The sequence below is a fragment of the Electrona antarctica genome (assembly GCF_951216825.1).
Source record: "Electrona antarctica genome assembly, chromosome: 18".
NCBI lineage: Eukaryota > Metazoa > Chordata > Actinopteri > Myctophiformes > Myctophidae > Electrona > Electrona antarctica.
In genome coordinates, this window is record NC_136799.1 from 16789542 (window position 1) to 16814868 (window position 25327).

The 25327-nt window shown below is 43.4% G+C and overlaps 1 protein-coding gene across 1 annotated transcript in view; it reads right to left on the reverse strand.

Annotated features, from left to right (window-relative positions):
* The window catches only part of kcnh5b (potassium voltage-gated channel, subfamily H (eag-related), member 5b), a 158212-nt gene that overhangs the window by 46257 nt on the left and 86628 nt on the right, over window positions 1–25327 (reverse strand). The window contains exons 10-12 of the mRNA XM_079528164.1: window positions 18075–18274; window positions 13308–13367; window positions 12212–12404 (exon numbers count right to left, since the gene is read on the reverse strand). Of these exons, the coding sequence (XP_079384290.1) occupies window positions 12212–12404; window positions 13308–13367; window positions 18075–18274 (453 nt within the window). The remainder of the gene's footprint in view (window positions 1–12211; window positions 12405–13307; window positions 13368–18074; window positions 18275–25327) is intronic.

Below are 25327 nucleotides of genomic sequence, written 5' to 3' on the forward strand. Positions count from 1 at the left end.
AAGATGGAGACACAGAACGGGATAAAAGACACTAGTATAGAGTCCCTATACGTGGTCAACCACGTATAGGGTCCAAAAGGAGACCCAGCTGCACAGCTACAGTATAACATCATTGGCTTCGACCCTGGATGACCTGAATAGGTTGTTTTTTTTACTTCCGTTATTAACACTAGCCTCCCGGAGGGATCCCCCACTACCGTGGACAATGACCAGTACTCTGGTTATCGCCAAGGCTGACGTGCGTCAACAGAAATAGAATACCCACAATGTGGCCGAGCCAGACGGCATCCTAGGCCTGGGGATCAGAGAGTACAGTATATGGCACAGCTGGCTGGTGTTTTCATGGACATGTTCAACATTGCCTTTCCCCGTGTGTACTACCCAGCTGCTCCCAGCTTTCCTGTTTGCCTCTCCTCCACTGTCTCCCTCTCAACATTCCAAGTGTCTATCTCTCCTACACTGTCTCCCTCTCAGTTGTTCGTTCCTCCTATACGCTCTCCCTCAAAGACCTCTTACCATGTTTCTCCTACACTGTCTCCCTCAAAGATCTCCTACGTTATGCCTCTCCTATACTGTCTTCTATAATGTACCCTCCCCCTACTGTACACTATATGTTAAACCTAACCTTAACCCAAAACGCCACTCGAAGGAAGGGTGGCCCACTGGCCCTACAGACATGTCGAGCAGCCGAGCGACAGGCCCCTCTCAGCCCTGGAAGTGCACCCACGGCATAGCCCTCTACCATATTGCCACGTTTCGCAAAAAATGACTGCACGGTTAAGCCAGAACTGTAATATGTCGCGGAAGAAAGAGAAGAATAAAACATACAAATACAATAAGGGACCATATCCCCTTCAGGCTTGGCCCCTTAATTAACAGTTGTTCTTCCCCCCCCCCCCCCCCCCCCCACACCTCTTTGATCACACAACTCCTGTGTATAATAATTAATGTTTATGTTATGTTTGATGATCTGTAGATCGGCTATTTTCACTTACTTTCTTACTTAATATTTTGGTATTAAAAGAGTCATTAAGTCTTTATTTAGAAATGTGCAGATACCCTGTATATAATTACTACAGTTGGTTTGTTTACTGTTGAGTGAGAAAACAATGTTGCACATTAAGCTAATCAAAATAACCCATAGGTTAAGAACCTCTGGGTAAGAGGAGCGAGTTTGTAACCGAAAGGTTCCCCTGGGTAAATCAAGGTGTAACATTAAACAATCGGCCGCTATGGGGTGATCAGGCAATCATCAGCCAATGTTTGTGTTCACATGCAGGCCCACAAAGCTGTGGCTAGCGTCCCTCAAAAATATTCAAAGTTACCTTCCGATCTAAGAGATGTGTGTTGATCACTCACACCCTAGCCTCGATACCCAGGCTTTCATTTCGTCTGCGCGAAAAATGAAAGCCTGGATTTACGCATGGGCTGCACTGGCCTAAACGTGGGAGTCAACCCTTCCGCGTAGGCGTCGCTTCAAATGATGTGACGTCAGGGCTCTGAGCGGTGTGCACCCGTCAAAATAACACCGTGAGGAAATCATTACCAGTGGAACTTCAAACGAGGCTATGCGAGGAAAATGAGGAGAATGGCTGAAGAACCCACCACACCGTCTAAGAAAAAAACCAACGTGTGCCGACTCTGTGGAAATAACTTTGACAGTCCGTTAGAATGGTATACTCCAGCAACCAGTGGTTTCTGCTTCTGGTCGACACAATAACAGTGCTGCACTGGGGGGGGGTGGGGGGGGGGGGGGGGGGGGGGAGACCGGGGCTGACGGACAGATCGGTGAACCAATCAGGGTGAACCAATCAGGGTGAACTTGAACCATACTACAGTATATAGGCCTACTTCATTGATGAGGTCCCCAGGGGTCTATCCTTGGCCCCCTCATTTTCTCTCTCTATCGGCTATTTTCGCTAAGATTATGCAAATTATGAAAATTGCTTAACATATGCAAGTTAGCATCCGGCAGTTTCTACATGGTGGGGACCTATACTCAACATTTCTAACTTAAAACGTTGGTGTAGGCCTACTCAACATGTCCGTGTTAACAATGGGGCTCTATGGGCCGGCAAGTAGCCTTTTATACGCCATCTTGGAAATATGCAAATTAGGGTTCCTGACACACCCAATCGTAATGATAAGCATTCCAACGTATTTGTAATGTTCAGAAAACATAAAATAGAAACCAAGTTTGCATTTGTAGCTCATCTTGTTGAAATGTTACAGACAAAACCGTTTTAGGTGGCGGCCATATTGGATTTGGCCGCTATGGCAAACCCGAAGGTTGCCGGCTCGGGCACCCTAGCTAAATCAGTAGAGTATGCCCTGGTTTACATCTGGGCCAAATTTGGTGCTTTTAAGACTGATGAGCGCAAAAATACGCCTAAGGTCTGGGACTATCGGCTGAAATATTGTCCATATATGTGATTATATTCATTAAAGCTACAGTAATTATGCCAATTATGAAAATTGCTCAACATATGCAAGTTAGCATCCGGCAGTTTCTACATGCTGGAGACCTATACTAAATATTTGTATCATAAAATGTTGGTGTACTCAACATGTCCGGGTTCACATTCTGGCAAGTGGACTATAAAGCCTGCAGGCTAGAGGCTTGGGGACTGAAGCTGCGTTCAAACCTGAAGATATATATGTTTCCAGTTGCTCCAGTCGCTTCACTTGGTCCCACAGGTCAGCGTTGGTGTTAAAAAAAAGGGGAAAAAAGTCCCTTAGCGCCAGCTCAGTCGTTTCCATACAAGAGCTGTAGCTGTCTTCCCCCTCCCTCGAGTGGTGGATTACATTATGATACAACAGATATAAAAAGTACACAGTAATTAAACCTTGGGAGTGTATTAAACCAAATGGACCCACTCGCGCCAGCTCACTCGTTTCCATGCTTGTCTTCCCCCACCTCCCTAGAGTGGTGGATTATATTATCGAACCAAATGGACCTGCTCATTCCATTTTGTGGTCTCGAAACACCTTTAGGCTACTGGGAAAGTGTTCAGCAGTGTGTCCTTCGTGAGCAACATGTGGGGAAAGCGTGTGGTCGCGGCGGTGCAGCAGAAGAAATGGGGGCGTCACAGTGTGTCAGCAGTGGCAGTGCTGGGCCAGGCGCAAAATTGTATATGCCACTGTTTGTTGTGTTGCGGCTGTAGCAGAGGAAGCATGACAGTGGGGTAACGCCGAGAATGGTGGCCAGTGATGCAGGTGATGCTAGGGGGCGGGGGTGTGAGGTGTCGCATTTTCCCATGTAAGTCGATGGGAACTTTTAATTCACTAACTAATTAATTATTAATTTATTATTAATTTATAATTTATTAAATGAAAAAAAGGGCTTCGTTAAGATGATCATAAAATTATGGCCAATGCCTAAGTGAAAAGCCAGAGCGATTGGTGAGAGCCAGTGAGGAGCAACGACAGTGTTTCAGAAATTAATTCAGACATTCAGACATTGAGTGAATTATCGGCTGGCATGTTATGAGCTGGCGTGTTGTTTTCAAACATTATGTTTTTCATGAATTATTTCTTTATATCCCATCCCTCTCCATCCCAGGTGCATCTCCTGCCCAGTTGCCGCCAGTGTAATTCATACAAGAGAGAAGCCCTACCACTGTGACCAGTGTGGGAAAAGGTTCAGTGTCAGGAGTACTCTCAAATGTCACCAGATAATTCACACAGGAGAGAGGCCCTACCCCTGTGACCAATGTGGGACAAGGTTCAAACAAAGATATAGACTTAAATGTCACCAGAGAATTCATACAGGAGAGATGTCCTACTACTGTGATCAGTGTGGGAAAAGGTTCTACCAGAGCAGTAATTTCATGATACACCAGAGAATTCATACAGGAGAGAAGCCCTACCCCTGTGACCAGTGTGGGATTAGGTTCAGCAAGAAAAGTACTCTCAAATGTCACCAGAGAATTCATACAGGAGAGAAGCCATATCAATGTGACCAGTGTGGGAAAAGGTTCACCGTGAGCTGTGAGGCGACAGCACTACCGACTGTGCCACCGTGCCCCCTCACAATTAACACATTTTAAATAGCTGACTCTAAATGGCTTTCGTAAAAAATGACTGCACGGTTTGGCCTGGAGTGCAGACAGAAGAAATTATTAATAATTCAAAATAGTGGGTGATCTAAAGTTGTTCGGCATGAGGAGATGTGTATCGAACTTTTATTGCTGACGGTTCATGAACTATGCCTCTTCAAAGTTTGCATTTTCAATTGAGTGCTATAGCGCCACCCTTTGGCCAATGGTTGTGGGCTTCGCAACTTCACAGTATGGCATAGCCCTCTACCATATTGCCAAGTTTCGCGAAAATCAACTGCACGGTTAAGCCAGGACTGCAATATTTGGCGGAAGAAGAAGAAAAAAACATACAAATACTGTACATTAAGGTGACCATAGGCCCTTCAGACTTGGTCCCTTAAAAGTGAGATGAAATTCTTCCCTAGTGGGTGCTCTGCTTTGGAGTGGGGGCTTGTCTGCCCTTTGGGTATGGGGGGGGTGGTCGCCCGGGCAGGGGTCTCGATGCGTTGCATCGGGGCTGCTTCTTGGGGCGGTGGCCCTGCCGCCTGGAGGGGGGGGGGGGGTAATTAGTATTTTGCTAATTGTCATGTAGCAAAATACAATTAGTTTCTAAGTCTTGACTTTATTTTGTGGGAAATAAAATGATTTATCGTACGAGCCTCGGGCTGATTTCAACTAGCTACTGACTTCAGTGTCAGCAATTTTAACTCGGGAACAACCTGATGGACAGAAACTGACAGATACAACGAAAAGCTGTCCATCTCATTAAGTCTCACCATTTGCCCATCAATGATAAACAGTATCTGTTGGGTCACTTGCCTCTGGAACCACATTTAACCCTGCTGAGAGAAGAACTCAAAAATGTTGGTTCCAGTTAATTGCTATGATATAATAGTATTTTTAACAGACCTTGCATCAGATATTTGTCTCCACCAGGCCGAAGGCATGGGGAGAGAGTATGTTTTGCACTCCGTCCGTCCGTGTGTCCGTGTGTCCGTCCGTCTGTGTGTCCGTCCGTCCGTCTGTGAACAGCTAATCTCTGGCACCGTTAACCCGGTCGATGCCAAATTTTGCACACACACTCCCTGGATGCCAACGATGAACCTCTGCCCCAGAATTTCCAGAACGGCCTGTTATAGCGCCACCAGGAGGCCGCTTTGTGCAAAACAGGTTTTTGGACAGTACACCTACAGATTTTGTCCAAACATCACGCAAATTGGTACACAGTCTCTCTAGAGCCATTCAACGAAACAGGTCTTTCAGATTTCTCAGACTCCATCTTGATACAAAATGCTGCAAATCATGAACACATTGTGTGATTTCCATGAAATTGCGCACGCACATTCCCACTAGGCCGAGGAAGAAATGCCACGTGAACATTTTCAACTCAGCCTCATGGTGGCGCTATAACTGGCCGAAAAGTGTTTTTACCTCCAACTCCACGGATTTGTGGATAACTTTGTATGCCAACTCCCTAGAGACCAAGGAAAAACCTTTGCCTGGAATTTTTCACATATGCTCTTTATAGCGCCACCATGAGGCCAACATATGTAAAACACATTTTTTAATATTACTCCTTCAGATGTTATCCAAATTTCACGCAAATCGGTACACATGCTCTCCATAGTCATGTGATCAAGACGGGTTTGTTTGATTTCTCATAATCCACCTTCATTGTCTATGATTGGCTTCTAAACTTTTCAGGAGTAGCCCGCTTTGTACCCGTTTTGTACAAATCGCCACAACTACTCCATGCAGCGTCTGATTGCGGTGAAACTGTGCATGCATATTCCCACTAGGCTGAGGAAGAAATGCCACTTGACAGTTTTCAAATCAGGCCAAGCTGTGTCTGTCACACACACACACACACACACACACACACACACACACACACACACACACACACACACACACACACACACACACACACACACACACACACACACACACACACACACACACACACACACGATTATATTACTCCTAAACATTTTGCCAAACATCACACACACGCCTATCCTCCTGGTGGAGACCTGTGCCCAGAAGGGCACTTTTTCTAGTTTCAGTACTGTTATTGACTTGTCCCATCATGAAAAGCAACGCCTTGAACACACAAAATTAAGCAACACAAGTTTTGTCTCTTAGAGCAGAACAACAAGTGTGTGTGTGTGTGTGTGTGTGTGTGTGTGTGTGTGTGTGTGTGTGTGTGTGTGTGTGTGTGTGTGCATTTCTCTCTCTCTCTGCCAGTCAGTCTGTAGTGTCTCTCCTTCGCTACATTTATTGCAGAGTTGGAAAGATCTATTTCCCACTCTCCTCCTGAGCAGTAATATAGAAGACAGAGCGCAGACAGGCTGAGTAGGGAAGGAATTTTCAAAACGATGCACCTCTCTCTCATGCTGTGATGCACACACCCACCCACACACATTATCCCTCTGTCTCCTACAGTCCTTCCTTCTCCCCTTCTTCTATTACTCTTTATTCCTTGCCTAGACTCTCCTCCACCACCCATGGTGTTGGAGGGGGTGATGATGGGGGGGGGGGGGGGGGGTGATGATGGGGGGGGGGGGTGATGATGTGTCGTTCGCCTATCTGAGCCGGAGATTAATGGCATTGATGTCACGTGGCGATTCATCTGTGGCTAATACGCTTTTTATGAAGCCCCGACTGCTAGCTGCTTGTCTGGCGGAAGCAGCGCTCTAATGAAGGTAGGGAGGGGGGGGGGGGGAAGTAATACAACATGAAGGGGGGAGACAAAGACGTTGAAGAAGACGAAGCAGTAGATGAAGAAGTAGAAGAAAATGAAGAAGAAGAAGAAACAAGTAGTGAGGGACACCCAGGAGATGAGGAGAGGAGGTGACACTCTCTTCCTCTCTTTTGTTTTTTTGCCCTAACACAATCTGTCTCTTTATGCCACTCTCTCTTTCTTCTCTTCAGCACTCGTTTCTCCTCTTTCCGACAGATCCACACTTCCTGACTTCTGTCTCTCTCAATCTTATGTTCCATGTCTCCTCTTTTCCTCCACTGGTCACATTACCGCCCTCACTTCCAGTCTGGCTCTAGCTCTTCTCTTTCACTCTGTATCACTTTTTGGACAACAATACCATTTCTCCTTTCCTCTCTCCCTCTTTGTTTCATCTTTCTGCCAAAACAGCTTTCTTCCACTCTCTTTTCTCCATCTCTCTTGTCCTCTTTTTGATATATTATATATTTCCTTCTGTTTCGCAGTCCAGCTATATCCCTTCCTGTCAATAACTCCTTTTCTTTCTTTCTTTTTTACTTCCAGTTTTGTTAAAATTATTTCCCCATCTCTCTCTTGTTTAAATGTTGTAACCAGGCTAACAAGGCAAATGTATCAAAGATTTCTAAGCAAAGTATGACATGTAGGTTCAAGCCGTAGATGTCACCTGTTGTGTACGTTGCACCACCAATGCCGACTGATATGCCCATAGGCCAGGGGTGGGCAACTTTGACGATGGAGAGGGCCACTATATTTCCACACTCACTCCCTAGGGCCATATATTACTGTCGTCGCAAAAATAGCCGATCTACAAGCTCAAAACGCGTCGCGCTGCGCTTGTAGATCGGCTATTTTTGCTATATTAGAATTGAAATGTTGAATTATTTTTTACTATTTTTGAATTGGAATCCTGAAAATTAACATTTTTATGTAATTCCAAATGCCTTTTAATTATACTTGTGTTGAGCATTGAGCTACTAATTTAGACTGAAGTAATTAAAGCGGGTCATGTGTGCAAGTCGTGGAATTGTAAACAGCTGAAACCAATATTATATCAGTATCCTGACATTAACTTGAGGGCCACATTAAGTGAAGGTGGGGGCCGCATGTGGCCCCCGGGCCGCCAGTTGCCCACCCCTGCCATAGGCTATATGGTGATCTCCGTTTCTGTCCCTTGTCCCTTTCATGGCTTTGGTCCCTTTTATACCCATGGAGATCCCTGATGTCAGAGATCTCTGTATCTGTTATTGTCCCATTATATGGAGATGGAGATCTCTTGATCTGTCAGTCTGTCAGTCCATCATTGGATTAATATGAATCAGTCATTTCTGCATAGATGACAGCAAAATTCTAGAGTGGAGGAATCGATTGGATTGCAATCAAAATGGTTATTGAATGAGCCAATAAGAGGTAGAAAGTTAATCAGAAACAGTATTCATTCTGTTGTGAATTAAAAAATGTATTCATAGGAGATACATTTAAATTCTTTAAATGAGGGTTGTGAGCACTGAGCAGGTGTGGTAATCGGTCAGTTAGTAGACAAACAGTAGAGTAGACCATAGATCTATAGTCCTGATTAATATACGCGGTGGTCCACAGCATAGGGTGACTGATATTATCAATAATCAGTCATGTTCGATCCACATAATGTAAGGATCAATATCGGTTCTGGAGAACCCACATCAGCTGGGCTCTTGTTGACTCAGCCGGGAGAGCTGTGACCTTCCTGAATGTCAACATTATCAAGTGACCCAGACAACAACACGCCAGCTTTTACCCAATTGTATTTTGTACCTTTGTCTGTATCTTGTATCTTTACTTTCTTACCTCTGCCAATAGAGTAGGATGGAGATTATATCAACTTTTCATGCCGATTGACCTACAGTAACTGGTAAATGGTGCATTTATATACTGTAGCGCCTTTATCCAAGGCGCTTTACATAGGTTGTGCATTACATTAACCCATTCACACACACATTCATACACCGATGGCAGCGGAAACCATGCAAGGCACCAACCAGCACATCAGGAGCAATTAGGGGTTCAGTGTCTTGCTCAAGGACACTTCGACACTATCTCTGGGGGAGCCCGGGTTCGAACTGGCAACCTTGTGGTTACCATCCGGCCACTCTACCCCCTGAGCCACCGCCGCCGCCGTATCACAAAAAGGTGCATACATTTTGACGTATTATTTTAAAACTCTATTAATTCGTCTACTCTATTCACATATAGCAAATCCAGTGCAGCGATAGTTCATTAGTTTCATTATTCCCCGGACCACCCCCCCCTCTCAGTCATTCTCTAACAGTTAGTTCATTCATGCTCCTTTAAATCAGCTGTCTCTCCACGTCAACTCTCTTCATTCTCATTCGCTACAAGCCATCTCATTCACACCCACATTCCCTCAGTGCAAATCAGGTGGTGATATCATATTCTGTGTCATGTTGCACAGGTAATCTGTAATATCACATGAGCAGAGCCACACCGCCAAATTAAATGCAATATCATTGCAATATCATTGGTTATTCCTGAGTTGAAGTGTCTCAATGAAATTAATTAATGCATTAACATATTTTAAACCAGGGTGAAATCTAATCTAATTGGACAATATAATAAATTGAAAAGGCATGGCATTGCATACTATAGCGGATGTGACTTATATGCATTGGAATGCCTTCTGAAGGCAGCCAGCCTATGGCACCACAATACTTTATGGACAAGGGAGCCTACAGTACATGCAGAAACCCATGTGCTTGTATCCCTGACCTGACAATGTGTTTTGTTACTATTCCTATACGTTCCTCCTCTGTGCTCTATGCGCAACGTTTTTCGTCACAGAAACACCTGCACTTAAATCTGTTTTCTCCTTGCCTCTCTCTGCCACAGACACGGGTTGAAGAGTGCATCTCTGCACACCTGGCTGACATGTCACAGTGGATGTCTTCTCGCCCCCTCCAGATCAACACAGACAAAGAAGCTGTGGAAGTAATGCCTCCTGTCCAAAGTACTGCAGGATCTTGCCATTTCCAACAACAACAACACCCAGGTGACTCCTGTTCAAACTGCAAAGAACATGGGAGTGGTCCTGGACAGTCAGCTGACCCATCAAGGCATAAACTATAGGACCAGTGGTGGGAAAAATGTACTCAATGTTTTACTTGAGTAAAAGTATCAATACTACAAAATACTCGGTTACAGGTAAAAGTCCAGAATTCAAAATGTACTTGAGTACAAAAGTATTGGCATCAAAATTCATAAAATTCATCAAAAGTACTCAATATGCAAGTAAATGGATGCGAGAAAATATCCCTTTATACCATTTCCTACATTTAAAAAAATACATAATTGTAATATTTATTATTATCCCACTACCAGAATCAGAATAGGGTCGACGTGGTGTGTGTTTGCTAGGATCCAGCTTACCAGCACAGCACTCCACTTGCCACAGACTATTCATATAACTACTCTTGGGTCAAGGCTAGCCTCGGTCCCAGGCTCACTTAACTGCGAAAAAGAAGAGCCTGGTCACAACCTAGGACAAATAAGCTATCTAAGGCAGGACTTCCGCCGTGTAACCCCCCCCCGGAAGTTAACGTTTTTTGACCAATCGCCGCGTTGTGTTCCCGAAAATGTATTCCCGCTGAAATGATCATTGGGTGGGGACTAGTAAACACAGCCGCACCGCGTGACGTAGTTATCTTACACGCAACACTTCCGCCACTTCCGCTGATAGTCTTTTCAGCTTAGGTCTTGCCCAGGGTGGGTCAAGGCTCATTATCCCGCCCCGATTATTCAGGCACATTCAGGCAACGTTATTGTGCAGCACAGCGACTGCGCAACACACGCAACACACTGACAGAGAGAGAGGGAGAGGTGGGAGAGATCCACACACAAACACCAACACTTACCTGCTTTATATGACATGCTAGTCAGCCACACATATCCATAAGTTGTTGAACAGCAAATTGCGCTACATACTGTATTTATTCACGAGTGCAGCAGCATAGGCCTACCTACTGCCTGCTAGCGTTTGTGCTAAGCCAAAACAAACAGGGTTGCCATGTGCGTCTTTGGCCAGGGTTGCCAGTTGCCATTTTGAGCTGAGAGAGAAACAATCAATCGTGTCTCTTTGGCCAGGGTTGCCAGATTTTGTGCTGAGAGAGAAACAAGCAATCAAGTCTATAATTTTCTTTTCCTTTTTTTCTTGGCATGACGCTAGAGCTAGAGCTTCTAGTTATTATTATTATGATTATTATTATTAAGTAGTGAAAATAGACAACGTGTCACATTGCAGCGCCTTGTGAGATTTGTACTAGTTTGCAGGGTCCCGGGAGACGATAGTTTCAAGCTAAAATGTTTGGGACACTTCTACATTCTGGCTGCCAAGCTGTGGATTACACATGGCTGAGATCTTTTTTTCTTTTCATGTCATGTTTTATTTATGTCACTCATCAGTTGAGCCAGAAGGCAAAGCTCTCTGTCTACCGAGTGATCTTCTTTCCTATTCTCACCTATGGTCATGAAGTGTGGGTCACGACCGAAAGAATAAGGTTGTGAATACAAGCGGCCGAAATTAGTTTTCTTTGACGGGTGGCTGGCATCTCCCTTAGAGATAGGGTGAGAAGTTCAGTCACACGAGAGAGACTCGGAGTAGAGTCACTGCTTCTTCGCCTGGAAAGGAGCCAGCTTCAGAAGCAGCGAGTGCATTCTCCGGCAGCGGCAGCAGCCACGGCGACGCCGCCAATTGCCGACAACAGCCGTGGCAGTGTTTCCTCTGCCGTGGCAGTGTTTCCTCTGCCACCGGCAAAGCCTCCTAATCCGCCACAGACCGGCGGCTGCCGGCACCTGCCGCTTGGCAGAGGAAACACTGCCACGGCCGAGGAAACACTGCCACGACTGTTGTCGGCAATTGGCGGCAGCGCCGTGGCTGCTGCCGCTGCCGGAGAATGCACTCGCTGTCCCTCGCCAGCTTAGGTGGTTCGGGCATCTGGTTAGGATGCCTCTCGGGCGTCTCCCTAGGGAGGTTCTTGAGGCACGTCCCACTGGGAGGAGACCCTGGGGCAGACCAAGGCGCAGTTGGAGGAAACACATCAACTCACTGGCCTTGGAATGTCTCGGGATCCCCCAGGAGGAAGTCACTAATGTTGCTCTGCAGGGAAGTCTGGAACACTCTGGTGGAGCTGTTGCCCCCACGACCCAACTACGGATAAGCGGTTGAAGATGGATGGATGGATGGACTCATCCTATCTATCTCATCTTATATAATCTCCCCCATCAAGGGGAAAGTTACATTCACCATGTAGATTTTCACGCACCTGGAATGTATCGTCTGCATTCAACCCATCCTAACCATTAGCGGCTGTTGAACAGCATCCATGGAGCAGTTGATTTTAATTTATAGCCCGGTGGTCCCAGAGCTCGTAGTTCCACTGACCTAGTATGGCGATGACCTCATCATCCTGGATGACCTCCAGTGACCCCGACACCACGAAGCAGAGTGTGTCGACGCTCTCCCCGGCGTGAAAGATCAGATCTCCTGGAGCACAGTGGATGGTCTGGAACTCTCCGGCCAGAGAGCGCAGGCAGCCGTCACTAGCCAGCCTGAAGGCCGGGTGCTCGTTGAACACCTAAGAGAGAGAGAGAGAGAGAGAGAGAGAGAGAGAGAGAGAGAGAGAGAGAGAGAGAGAGAGAGAGAGAGAGAGAGAGAGAGAGAGAGAGAGAGAGAGAGAGAGAGAGAGAAAGGGAGAGCGAAATGAGTATTCATACTATACAATTACAGTATATGACTAGTTACTTTTTTGATTTTGACTATTATGACAAAACACATACATTATTACCCACTTCAAATATATATTTGAAAAGAGCCGATCTACAAATCGTGACGCATTGTGAGCGTGTAGATCTGCTATTTTCAAACGATTTTTATACAGTTTAAAACTTGAAATGGGATATTCTGTATAATGAGTACTTTCTACTGTTGATCCTCTGAGCATTTCTACATTGCAGTAGTAATTGAGTACTTTTTCCACCACTGTTGGTTTATTACTAAATTAAAGATGACATTCTGTTGCCGTCGGGTGGAGACCTCATTAACCAACAGTCCAAAACTTTATTTTAAGGATTAAAAAAAAAAAACAGATCTACAAGTTAATACACGCCACAATGAGACGTGTTGAGCTTGTAGATCTGCCATTCTTTATACTTTTGTGAGACACTGTAATATGAAAAAGTAGGGAATTAATTTACGAAGAAATCATAAAACGTTATCTAATCTCAACCCCCCTGGAAGCCCCCTCAAGGACCCCTGGGGGTCCCCGGACCCCACTTAGATAACCACTGCTGTATGCATACATACATTTACATTTCATATTGTTAACACATTTTGAATGGAAATATATTACAATTTTAACATATATTTTCAATAAGGGATGTACAACTGCTAATCATCAGCACTTTTTTCAAAACTTAGATTAAAGGGTGACATGGTATCTGGATGATGTGAAGTAGCATTTAAAAATGTGCAAACAGACCTTTCTGTTGAGATGGACACAGATGTCAGCCCGCATATCCTTGGGACAGATGGATAGAACCTGGAAGACGAGTTGACACAAGCTTACCAAACATGAGTTTATTTTTAGAGAAATGGAGGGGGCAGGCCACTCCACTTTCAGTTTGTAGTTGATTTAGAATGACAGTCAAGAAAGAGAGAAGAAAGAGGGAATGCAAAGGAGGTGCCATTCATTACACTAAGAGTAAAAACAACACTCAGGATTTTTGCAGTGAGGAAGTGGTTGATGGTATTCAATCCCATTGGTATTAACCTCTACAACCCTGGTGAATGATCCCAGGATCGCTGAAGAAAAGTACAGCCAAAAATCACGTGACAACAACAAAATCAAGCTTGTTTAGTTACCGTGAATAGGAATATAGGATTTTCTGTAGCTTTTTCACAAAAAAAAGCTACTGCCAATAACTATGGAACGGATTATCACATCCGTCCTGCCAAAGAATTCTCAGAGATCCCCCTGTGTCTTATGAGACCAACCGTGGGTGGATCGTTGTGGAGCAAAACATTCTATGATTTTTCAAAGGTTAGTAAATATGCTCATGATCGCTGGCAAGGGCAACTATAGACAATGATTTAACTCTTGTCGGTTAATGATATAATGTATCATTGGGAGTAGAAAACTTGCATGTCCGTTACTTTTCAAGAAATGGAAGATAATAACGTGTGTTCCTCAAATCTCAAACCTCAAATCTATGTAAGTGCTACAGTATTTGACCAAGGAGGAGAGAATACCTGGCCTCCGCAATCGCCCGACCTAAACCCATTTGAGATGTGATGGACCGCAGAGTGAAGGAAAAGCAGCCAAAGAGTGCTTAACAATCGAAACTCCTTCAAGTCAGTGTTCAAAGCTGTCATCAAAGCAAAAGGTAGCTACTTTGAGGAATACAAAATAAATTCTGGTTTATTTAACACTTTTTTTGTTTACTATATGACTCCATATTGTATATAGGTTTAGCACCTCGTTGCATAACATGCCTTACAGTAGCAGAGGTGGAAAGTAACTAAGTACAGTGTACATTTACAAAAGTACTGTACTTAAGTACAATTTTGAGGTTTCCAATTTCCAAAACTTTTACTTCTACTCCACTAGATCTCAGAGGCAAATATTGTACTTTTACTCATGCATTACCCACTTCAGCCCTATATACATTTCAGCCATTTGAAAATAGCCAATCTACAAGCTCACAATGCGTCACAAATCGTGATGCGACGCATTGTGAGTTTGTATACTTTTGAACTTTTGCTCAAGTAAAATTTGAATTCCGGACTTGCAACAAAGTAGTTAAAGGACCACTTCACCACTTTTCAACCTATCTTCATATAATAGGTCCTTACTAATAATCTTGAAAAAATGGCGCAATTCTTTTCTACTCGGTCTGTGTCTCATAGGAGGGCTGTGGGCAGTTCAGAAACCGTCTTCCAGTGACATCATCGATGGGGAATACAAGCTAATAAAAACTGCAGGCTTTCTAGTCCTGAAAAGTTGCAATGCGAAAATGGAAGCCATCGTTCTCACGATAATGAAAATCTAAACATTTTTGTAAAAAATGACTTTGTTTAAAAAAAAAATCTGCCTAATGATGATGTCAATGGAAGACTATTATATGAAGATAGGTTGAAAAGTGGTGAAGTGGTCCTTTAACTACATTTCAGTATTGATATTTGACTTAAGTAAAACATGTGAGTAGTTTTTCCACCACTGTACAGTAGAGTGCATTTCTCTTCATGTCAGCAGATGGCTGCCTCTAAGGTTACTGTTCATATTGGCAACATGGGAATTACAGCTCATCATGATGGTACTGTACTTCATTCAACATGGGAATTACAGCTCATCATGATGGTACTGTACTTCATTCCAGTCTCTGAGGATAAGAGCATCTGCTAAACACCCAAGACAGAAAAGGCTAAATGGATCCTGTTCAACTCATTAACCAAACTTCAGTGAAGCTTGAAAAACCAACAGTCAACTTTTAATAAAAAGGGGAAAAAAAGAAAAGAAAATAGAGAAAAAAAAACAACGAAATATTGCACAGTTCATTCCCTTTAATCCCTTGTTAAATTAAAAGATAGACTAGGGGAAAAGTCATTTCAATAATTGAAGTGATTCCAAAACATTGAGGGGAAATAACACCTCTATGTACATGGTAGAATATTTCTAAAAACTATATTTACCACAAGCCCAACATAATATTGCCGTCATGCTTTAGGGAACCAAGCACCTTTGTGTTTGTGCGTATCTCTGTGTGCGAGCGAGCGAGCGTGTGCGTGCGTGCGTGCGTGCGTGCGTGCGTGCGTGCGTGCGTGCACACTTGTGATGCGTTGTGTGTGTGTGTACACACATGTGATGCGTAAACAGCTGACAGGGTTCTGTGCAACGGGTCACTAAGTGACAGAAAATATTCATTAATTGGTGCCTGCGTCTAACTGCAAGGTGTGTGTGTGTGTGTGTGTGTGTGTGTGTGTGTGTGTGTGTGTGTGTGTGTGTGTGTGTGTGTGTGTGTGTGTGTGTGTGTGTGTGTGTGTGTGTGTGTGTGTGTGGGTGTGTGCGTGCGTGCGTGTGCGAGCATCTTGAGGGGGTTACACAAGGTCTTGCAGATGGGTGTATAATTATCTCAGCTAAAACTGCTGCTGAACAGAATAAAATGGAGAACAGACTTCATGTGTTGGAGAAATGCCATTGTGCGTAATGAGTTTATTTGTGATATAAATGTGTTTTCCTCTGTGTAGTTACATAGCTGAAGCTCTATCCTGGTGGACTGCATTAAGTTAAAACACAAATAAAAAATAAAAAAGTTATTTTACATGGTCAATTCCTAAGTAGTCTACTTGCCAGCCCATAGAGCCCCATTGTGAACCCGGACATGTTGAGTACACCAAGGTTTAAATGTTGAGTATGGGTCCCCAGCATTTAGTAATTGCCGGATGCTAACTCGCATATGTTGAGCAGTGTGTGTGTGTGTGTGTGTGTGTGTGTGTGTGTGTGTGTGTGTACGGTTGTAATGCACGTAACTCGAGAACCGTTTGCTCCACCGACTTCATATTCGACACGCGCGTTCCAACTTCCACATCCCCGCAGAGAGTGCAGTGCCCGGACTCGAGTTGCATCGTTCTCAAGTAGGCCGGTGGCCGACGGGCACGTACAGGTCTAGTACCATTAACAACCTATAGAAGGCAACAATTGGGCAAGTGGGCATGGCTGTTTTTAGCCCAATGATTGTTTTTTTTTGCAAAACTAATGCTTGGAATGGATTCAGCATCATGAAACCCCCCTAGTTTGATATGTCAGATGCTACATAAAGCATGATGACATTTTGAATATTCTGCCTTCTATAGGTTGTTAATGGTATGGTCACATATTATGCCAATTATGAAAATTGTGCAAGTTAGCATCTGGCAGTTTCTACATGGTGGGGACCCATACTCAACATTTCTAATATAAAACCTTGGTGTAATCAACATGTCTGGGTTTACATTCTGGCAAGTGGACTAAATGTATTCGTTGTACACTCAGAGTTAAATCAACACTGAGGATTTTACTGTGTATCTGGTGTATAAACTAGTAATTGAGAATGACATTTTAGTCATACTTAATCATCATTTTTCTGGCATTTCTCCATTATTTAGACTTATTATAGCGGGGAGAGAGAAGAAGGGCATAAGGGCACAGTCGGGAAAGACATGCATTCGGCTTCTGCACTGGATTTGACCGCTGAACATTGTCATTATGTCAGCATGCCCAGAAGGGTCAATACAATACATTGGACAGCATTTTCAATTCATATTTTCAGCACAATTTGAATCCCCCCCCAAAAAATCGGCAATACAGCGAAGCTTACATTTCTATTCAGTTACGTATGCAGCTGCAGTGTGATTTCTGGTCTAGAGGGGCGGGTGCCGGCATGAAAAAAAGCGGTAGATCCCATTGGTTCACCGATCTGAGCACACGCACGCCTCTGTAGAAAACAGCGGAGAACACTGACGTCACCAAATTTGGAGCGACGCACCTCTGCACTGTTATTGGTTAGGGAAATACGAAATACGGGAGTGGGCTTCCTGTATGCCAGAATTTCCAATGCATTTCCCCAGGCTTTCCTTTTTTGAGCTGAAGGCAAACGGAAATAAAAGCCTGGGTTCGAAGGCTAAGTGTTATGTGAAGTGAATTATTTAACAAGTAAACAATAATATTAATATATTTATATATCTTTTTTTAAACTGTGGGAACTGAGTAAGGACAGTGCAGAGTAACGATGTGATAATAAACGACACTAAACTAAACCCTCAACCGGCGCGTGCACGTTTTTGAATTTAGGTTGAAAAGTGAATTTTTAATGCTTTCCTGTTTCTGTTTTCTTACCCGGTAAGATTTGATATTCTTTGTATTACAATTCCTTGTTAATGGCTACTGGTTGTTGTAGGAATGTATTTCCAGCCTTGTCAAGTATCACATCCTACAGAAAGGAGTTGGATATTGCGGGAATGGAACTCATGATGTCATGAGAGGTTTCCAGTGTACAACAAAAAATATTATTAACCCTGTCCATGTCACATTTTCTGTGTCAGTAACTCGAGAAATAATTCAGATTTACTACATGCCATGCAATGACTAGTCAGGCAAAGAGGGCACTTCATTATGCTCAAGGGCACTTGAACACACTCTCAGCAGACGCAGCAGAAGACATTAGCATTCAGACCTTCTGGGTCTCTGAAGAGAATACAGCTCACGTCTCACCTTCTCCGTGTCTATACCCTTGGACATGGACCAGGTAGAGACGATGTAGTCCATTACCCTCTCGCTGAGGCCCTTCGGCACCTGGTAGAGCTTCAGGAAGTCCCTGACATTGTTGAGCATCTCGTGGTAGCGGTTGGTGTTGGCGTACATCTGCTGGAAGATGGTGGTCACATTTCCAAAGATGGTGGCGTACAGGAGGGCTGAATAGAGAAGCAATGGAAGAGAAGTGAGGATTACAATATGCAGTACCAAGTGGAGTACGTAACACTGTAGAGAGTATAGAAGGGAGAGGACAGGAATAGAATATATTGTTAATAGCGGACTTGCACATAGTATGAACCACCATTCCACATAATAAAATTAAATAAAACAAGTGGAGCCCTAAAGTCCTCCTATAATCTCCTTATGCAGCTATTAATGCCCCATGTAACAACTGTTGAGATATCTTGTTTGGGACCAAGGTGTTGGATGGACAAGTTTCATAGAAATCTGTCTACTCTACTGGATTATGATATCTATGATACCGTATCTGAAATTTTGTCCCTGAGGTTGGTGGTCAATGGGTCACCAAAACCATTTCGAGTTGGACGAGTTGTGTTTTTAGTTTAGTTGTGTTTGAGTTTTTCAACTTGCAACTACTTTTTTTTTAAATTCTCCCGTGAACAGCACACGTGACCGTGTCAGCGATCGACCGGGGGAGAGAAAATATGTAATAAAAACGCTAAGTGCAGCATGTCTTGAAAAGGTAAGATAATCGAAAAGGCCTGGCAAGGGGAGAACAGGGAGAGAAATAAATCTGGCAGTCAATGGTGTGTTTTTTATTTATTGTATATATGAAAGTATTGATTGGCTTTTTTTCTTACAGCAATATCTTTTATACATGTAATGCCCTATTAATGCTTGCTTTTGTTGAAATGCATTGTTTGATTCTCGTCATGTTCTATTTCACACTGCAGTTTTTGTACTGTTTTGTTGGATTTTCCCTCAGTTTTATATAAAGCACGTTGTAATCTTGTGTCGTTGTTTTCTTTGTTTTGTAACTGCTGTATACATATTTTTAAATATCATTATTATTATTAGGGAATGAAAGGGGCAGGAAAAAAATAGAAAACGTGAAGATGACTTGATGCATAAAAAATCCGGCGCTCTTATCGTACATCATCCATTGATTGACGATTTGCTCGTCCACATCTGACGTAAATTCTCCATTCTTGGTCAATGACATTTAATGTTTGTGTTAGGAGAAGAATCTACACTATAGCTGAATATAGGAAGGGCGAGTGCCCCTCAAACATATAGAGCTAAGCATGTATTTAATATCACAAGTACATGACAGAAAAACAGAACCATGACAATAAAAGAGAGGGAGAAAATACATCTTTCTTCTTCTCTTAAAAGCTGAGGAAAGTTCAGCGTGTACAGACAGCTGACAGCAGGTTGAGTTAAAAACAGCTTTTATCATGTGGAGATGTGAGGGGAAAGAGACCTAACATACCTCCTAAACCCTAGGAAACATCTCTCTCTTTCCTTTCCTCTGCCACCTCTCCCCGTCACTAATGTCCTCTTCTCCTTTCTGCACTCCTCCTCTCTCCTACTATCCCTCTATCCCTCCCCTTCTCACCCGACTTTTCCTATCCTTTCCCTCCTCCACCCCTGTCTCCTGTGGTGTCTTCTCCTCCCACCTCCAACCCCTCTCCTCCCCACTCCTCTCCTTCCTTCTCGGCTCATCTCCTCCCCACTCGTCTCTCTTCTCCTCTTCTTCCCTCGTGCTCTCCTCCTTGGTGTTCCAGTGAGCTGTCAGTCCCTTCTTTCTGCACCCACTGTACCCTCACTGTTTCCATAGAGATTTCACCCAAAATAGTCACCCCCCCATGAGTCTGAACTTAAGGTAATTGACTAAAAAAGAACCCAGGGACTTGAAAAGTGGCATTCTCCAGACAGCATTATTACAAGAAATAATTTGAAACAATTTGAATTATCTATAGAGGGTATGCGCGTGACATCATCACCATATCTGGAAGTTATGCGGGAACGCCTAGTGAGTGACAAAAAAATGACTTTCTGGCCTTGACAGCCCAGACATCCACACAGAAAAGAATTTGATTGCATTAAACAACGTTAAAGAATGTTAAACTCACTTTTCCACTCACTTTGCCACTTAATTTGCCACTCGATTTGCCATTCGCTTTATGCATGCGCATACTCTCTATACGGTAGATGAGTTTAGACATAGTAAAAGAAAATAGATACATAGTTTAGCATAGCACTTAACACTGCATCGTGCATCCCATGAACACCTATGTTCATTTACACAAATGCAATGAATCAACGAATCAATGTCATCACACACACACACGCGCGCGCACACACACACACACACACACACACACACAATATCTATATCTGCTTGATTGTGGCAAGTGGGTCTCAGATCCATTCTTTTGAGACTCCTTTGTTGTAGGAAAATAGCATTCAAACTCTCCTGAGAGTGTGTTCAGGTGATTGCTGACCAGCTGTGACAAGGGCATATCCCTGTTCTCTCCTAGATACCCTGACAAGCTGTGAAACATGTCAAGCATACGCCTCGTTTCCATTCTTTTCCACCATGATTATTGTGTTTTTAAAGGCTTGTTCCTTCAGCAGCCAGGTTCAAACCAGTGTCCCTTTAGTTAAAGGCGTGTTCCTTTAGCAGCCTGCAGGTTAAAACCAGTGTCCCTTTAGTTAAAGGCTTGTTCCTGTAGCAGGCAGGTTAAAACCAGTGTCCCTTTAGTTAAAGGCTTGTTCCTTTAGCAGCCAGGTTAAAACCAGTGTCCCTTTAGTTAAAGGCTTGTTCCTTTAGCAGCCAGGTTAAAACCAGTGTCCCTTTAGTTAAAGGCTTGTTCCTTTAGCAGCCAGGTTAAAACCAGTGTCCCTTTAGTTAAAGGCTTGTTCCTTTAGCAGCCTGCAGGTTAAAACCAGAGTCCCTTTAGTTAAAGGCTTGTTCCTTTAGCAGGCAGGTTAAAACCAGTGTCCCTTTAGTTAAAGGCTTGTTCCTTTAGCAGGCAGGTTAAAACCAGTGTCCCTTTCCGGCCTGTAGAATGTTCAGCTGCTCCTTCAGCAGGATGAATACATCAGACAGGTATGCAAGCTCTGTCAGTGAAGTGCTCAGATTTGTACTCCTTGGCATCAAAGGGGGATGATTGTAGTATGTACTGTTTGTGTGCGTGCGTGCGTGCGTGCGTGCGTGCGTGCGTGCGTGCGTGCGTGCGTCTGTGACTGCGTTTGTGAGTGCGTTTGTGAGTGTGTGTGTGTGTGCCTACAAAAGTAGACCGATCACAGCTAAACACACAGCTAAGCTGACGCTGCTACACCAATCACATTATCCACATTGTCGACCAGTGGGCCCTTATCCTAAATTATTTTGGGGGGTCTCCAGATGATTAACTTATAATGTGCAACATTGTTTTCTCACCTCAATAGTAAACAAACCAACATACAGTATTAAGTGTACAGTAGGGTACCTGCATATTTCGTAGTATGAATATGAAGTATGAATGTTAGTTTTTCCATAACATACAGTTCCTCAATAATGTCCATCCATTGTTCTTTCGTTGGTGGGTCCTGTTGGTACCAGCGTTGTGTGATCGCTTTCTTACTTGTTGCTAAGAGGATCTTGATTCAATATTTATCATGTATTAGAAACTCTTCAGGGATATTTCCCAGCAATAAGAAGGAACAAGTCAGAGGTATCTCAAAACACAGAATGGTCTCCAAGGTGGAGTGGATATCCTGCCAGTATTTCTGAATTTTAGGACAAGTCCAGAATATATGAGCGTGGCCCGCTCCCTTGTGGCCACACTCTCTCCAGCATGGCTGTTCTGTTTTCAATTGTCTTGACTTAATTTTAGGTGTAATAAAAAATCTTATTAGGTTCTTCCAACATAATTCTCTCCACATTCTTGAGTTGGTGGACGTAATTTGTGTTTTGCACATATTTACCCATTCCTCTGTAGTGATGGTAATCTCCAACTCTTTTTCCCAATTAGTTTTAATGTACTCTGTGGAGTTGGTCCTAGCTGAAACCAAGGCATTGTATATACTAGACACTGCTCTTTTGGACTGCTTATATGCCTGAATAAAAACCTGTATGAGATCGTTTGAGGCCACCGGCTCGGAAGCTTTCACCTCCCCCATGAAGTACTCTCGTACTTGAAGGTATCTAAACAAATCCTTGTTATTTATACACATACACCTATTTTTCAAAATTCAAAAACACATTGCAATTCATGGCAGTACAGTAAGAGGAAAAACCATACCGAGCCCATCGCCTGAAAGTTTGATCATACACACCAGGCTTAAAATCTGGATCGTAAGACCTGCATATTTAAGTGACAATTTAAGGACCTTTAAGACCTTTTTAATACATCTAAAGTGAAATTAATAATAAACATTGGCATGGGATCAACTTTGACAAAAAAATGCACAATGAAAAATACTACTGTAGAATCCTGGTAGAATCCTCCTCACATAACTGTTCAAACAGGCGTGTGGTGAGTGTATGTACTTTGCTGAAATTCACAACCATAATCACATTATACTCAATACTCAATGAACTGTGAAGCGACAACCTTCGGCTCTATGAATGACACAGGGTAGACTCACAGGCAGGACGACCTTCTTTACGTGGGTTGTGAAGCCAGAAAGCTGGCTGGCCATATGGCCCCATCCGTACAGACTCTTACACAGTAACCAAATCAAACTACAGTAGCTTGACTGTCATGCAGTCATTCAACACCTTGAATATTTCAGCTGCTGTTGTCATTTGGCAATGACAGTGCACATAACATATCCTCATGTAAATCATCTTCAAAATATATTGCACATAGTAGACAGACGAGCAGTATTGCTTTGTAATGCAAGCCTGTTGATTCATCAGCCATGTAATCAATCTGACAGTGTCATCCGAAAGTGGGACTTTGGATACCTAATTAACTGCAGTTAGGCAAGCAACAGCTTGCGACAGATGTCCTTGGTATCTGGTCAAATGTATTCCTCTTCTCAAATTGGATGGAAATAGAAAACTGGATCGCTTTTTCACTCTCTGTATGCTCAACAAGGTACCGGACAGGCTTATCCTTTAGTGCAGTGCATGGATCTCAAAGTGGTGCCTGGGGACAAGCAGGTAGGGGGTTTCAGGGGGGGGATTTGGGAGTCATTGGCCGCAGTTACATGCAGGCTGATCATTCCGAATAAATACTTCCGAATAAAATACTTCGGAAGTAATGTTTTTAGCTGCGAGTTTACATGGGAAATGGTCATTCCGAATGATTGTTTACATGGAGATGTGATATAAGACATGATAGACGCACGCACGCGCGCGCGCACACACACACGCACGCACGCACGCACGCACGCGCACGCACACGCACACGCACACGCACACACACACCAGTAAACAGGGGGGGACATCGCATTTATCAACTTTTCGCTGTGCTATTGGGTTTATTTGTGTTTCGTCTTTGCACAATGCACGTACATTGTGTAAGTAAGCGCTGATCTACAGGCTGACAACGTGTCCCATCTGTGGTCTTGTACATCGCATAAAGCATATATATATATATATATCTGCACAATACACCATCGCCGCATCATTATGGCATAATATATTCCGGGCAAAGTAGGCTACCAGAGAATAAATTGGGTGTTTAATACTAGATTGATTGCAGCTGCTCATCAATGCAATTAAACTGCAAAGCCGTTATGTTTCATGACGTTTTGGTTGCAACTTGGAATAGGCAAGTTATAGCCTATACAAGTTTAAAGGGATAGGATGGACATTATAGCGATAATAGCATATTCTTGGGACTGTGTGTGTGTGTGTGTGTGTGTGTGTGTGTGTGTGTGTGTGTGTGTGTGTGTGTGTGTGTGTGTGTGTGTGTGTGTGTGTGTGTGTGTGAGATTACTGAACAGCGGACTGACGGCATTTCGTCCTCTCTCTCCTCCATCTTTCTGTGAGTCCCCCGATGCACTTAGCCTACAGTAGCATTAAGCATCCAGATACATATAGGCTGGCTATATAACCTATAGGCCTATCAAACATGTTTGAAAATTATCAGAGTGATCATCAACTCGGGACGGTTGGATCATTGAACACTCACAGATCAGGGGGATCATCATCACTGCTGCTGCAGCCTTTTTTTTTTGTGGATTTCGGATCTGCAAAATGCACGAAATAACGCGCTCTATGTGCAAACTCGGCGCGCCTTGGATATGAGCGCCTTGGAGTTGGAGCGCCTTGGAAATGAGCATGCTCAGAAAGACCAGAATGAACTTACATCCGAAGCAGTGTATACATGAGTCCAATTTTCTTTCAATCGCATTGAACATCGGAATAATCCGGCCAGTGACATCGGAATGGTTTTTAAATCGCATCGAGCATTTCCATTCGGATTTAAGTTTTTGTAGGTGTTTACATGACAACGTTTAATAGGATTTAACTTCTATTCGGAATTAAGAGGGGTTGAAAGACCTCATGTAAACGTGGCCACTGTCTGACATGAAAACGTTTGAGAACCACTGATTTAGTGCAAGGTGTTTGGACTATATGTGCAGAGAACATTTTGATTGCCTTCCTTGCTTCATTTCAAAGTGCCCACGGACCACACATAGGGGTCCTCTGAGAACACGTGTCAATGAATCCATATATTTTATGTAATCTCATATTTTATGTAAGACTCGTCTACTGTATATTCTTGTTGTACTCGTTGTTGATGGATGCTTTTTATTGCTTTCTATTCCACATTGTTTTGCCATTTATCTCCTCTACCGTTGGAAAAGCTCACGAAAGAAGTCAATATTTTGGCCATTGTTTGCTGTATAGACTATCCACCACAACAAGAGCACAAATTATGTTCTCTGATCTCATGCCATTGATAACAGCCAGCTGGTCGTCAGAAACCATGGTTTGTTTTCAAAAGACAAGAAAAGTAAAGAATAATATACACACAAATAATGATGACTTAATAATAGGCCTTTGGACTGGCATGACAAGGAAAATACTGACTGGCCCCAACTTATAGGCAGCCCTTATGGAAAATATTGATCCTGAGAAGTGAGGCCAGGGCATTTTTCAATTGCTGTGAAGACAATTTTTTTTAAAAGTACTGTAATGGCATGGCCATGGCGTGAAGAGTAAGTAAAGTGAAGAAGGGTTATCTGAAAAATGTCAGGGGTGGGGAGTGATTGTACTGTATGTGAGCGGGGGAAATAAACCG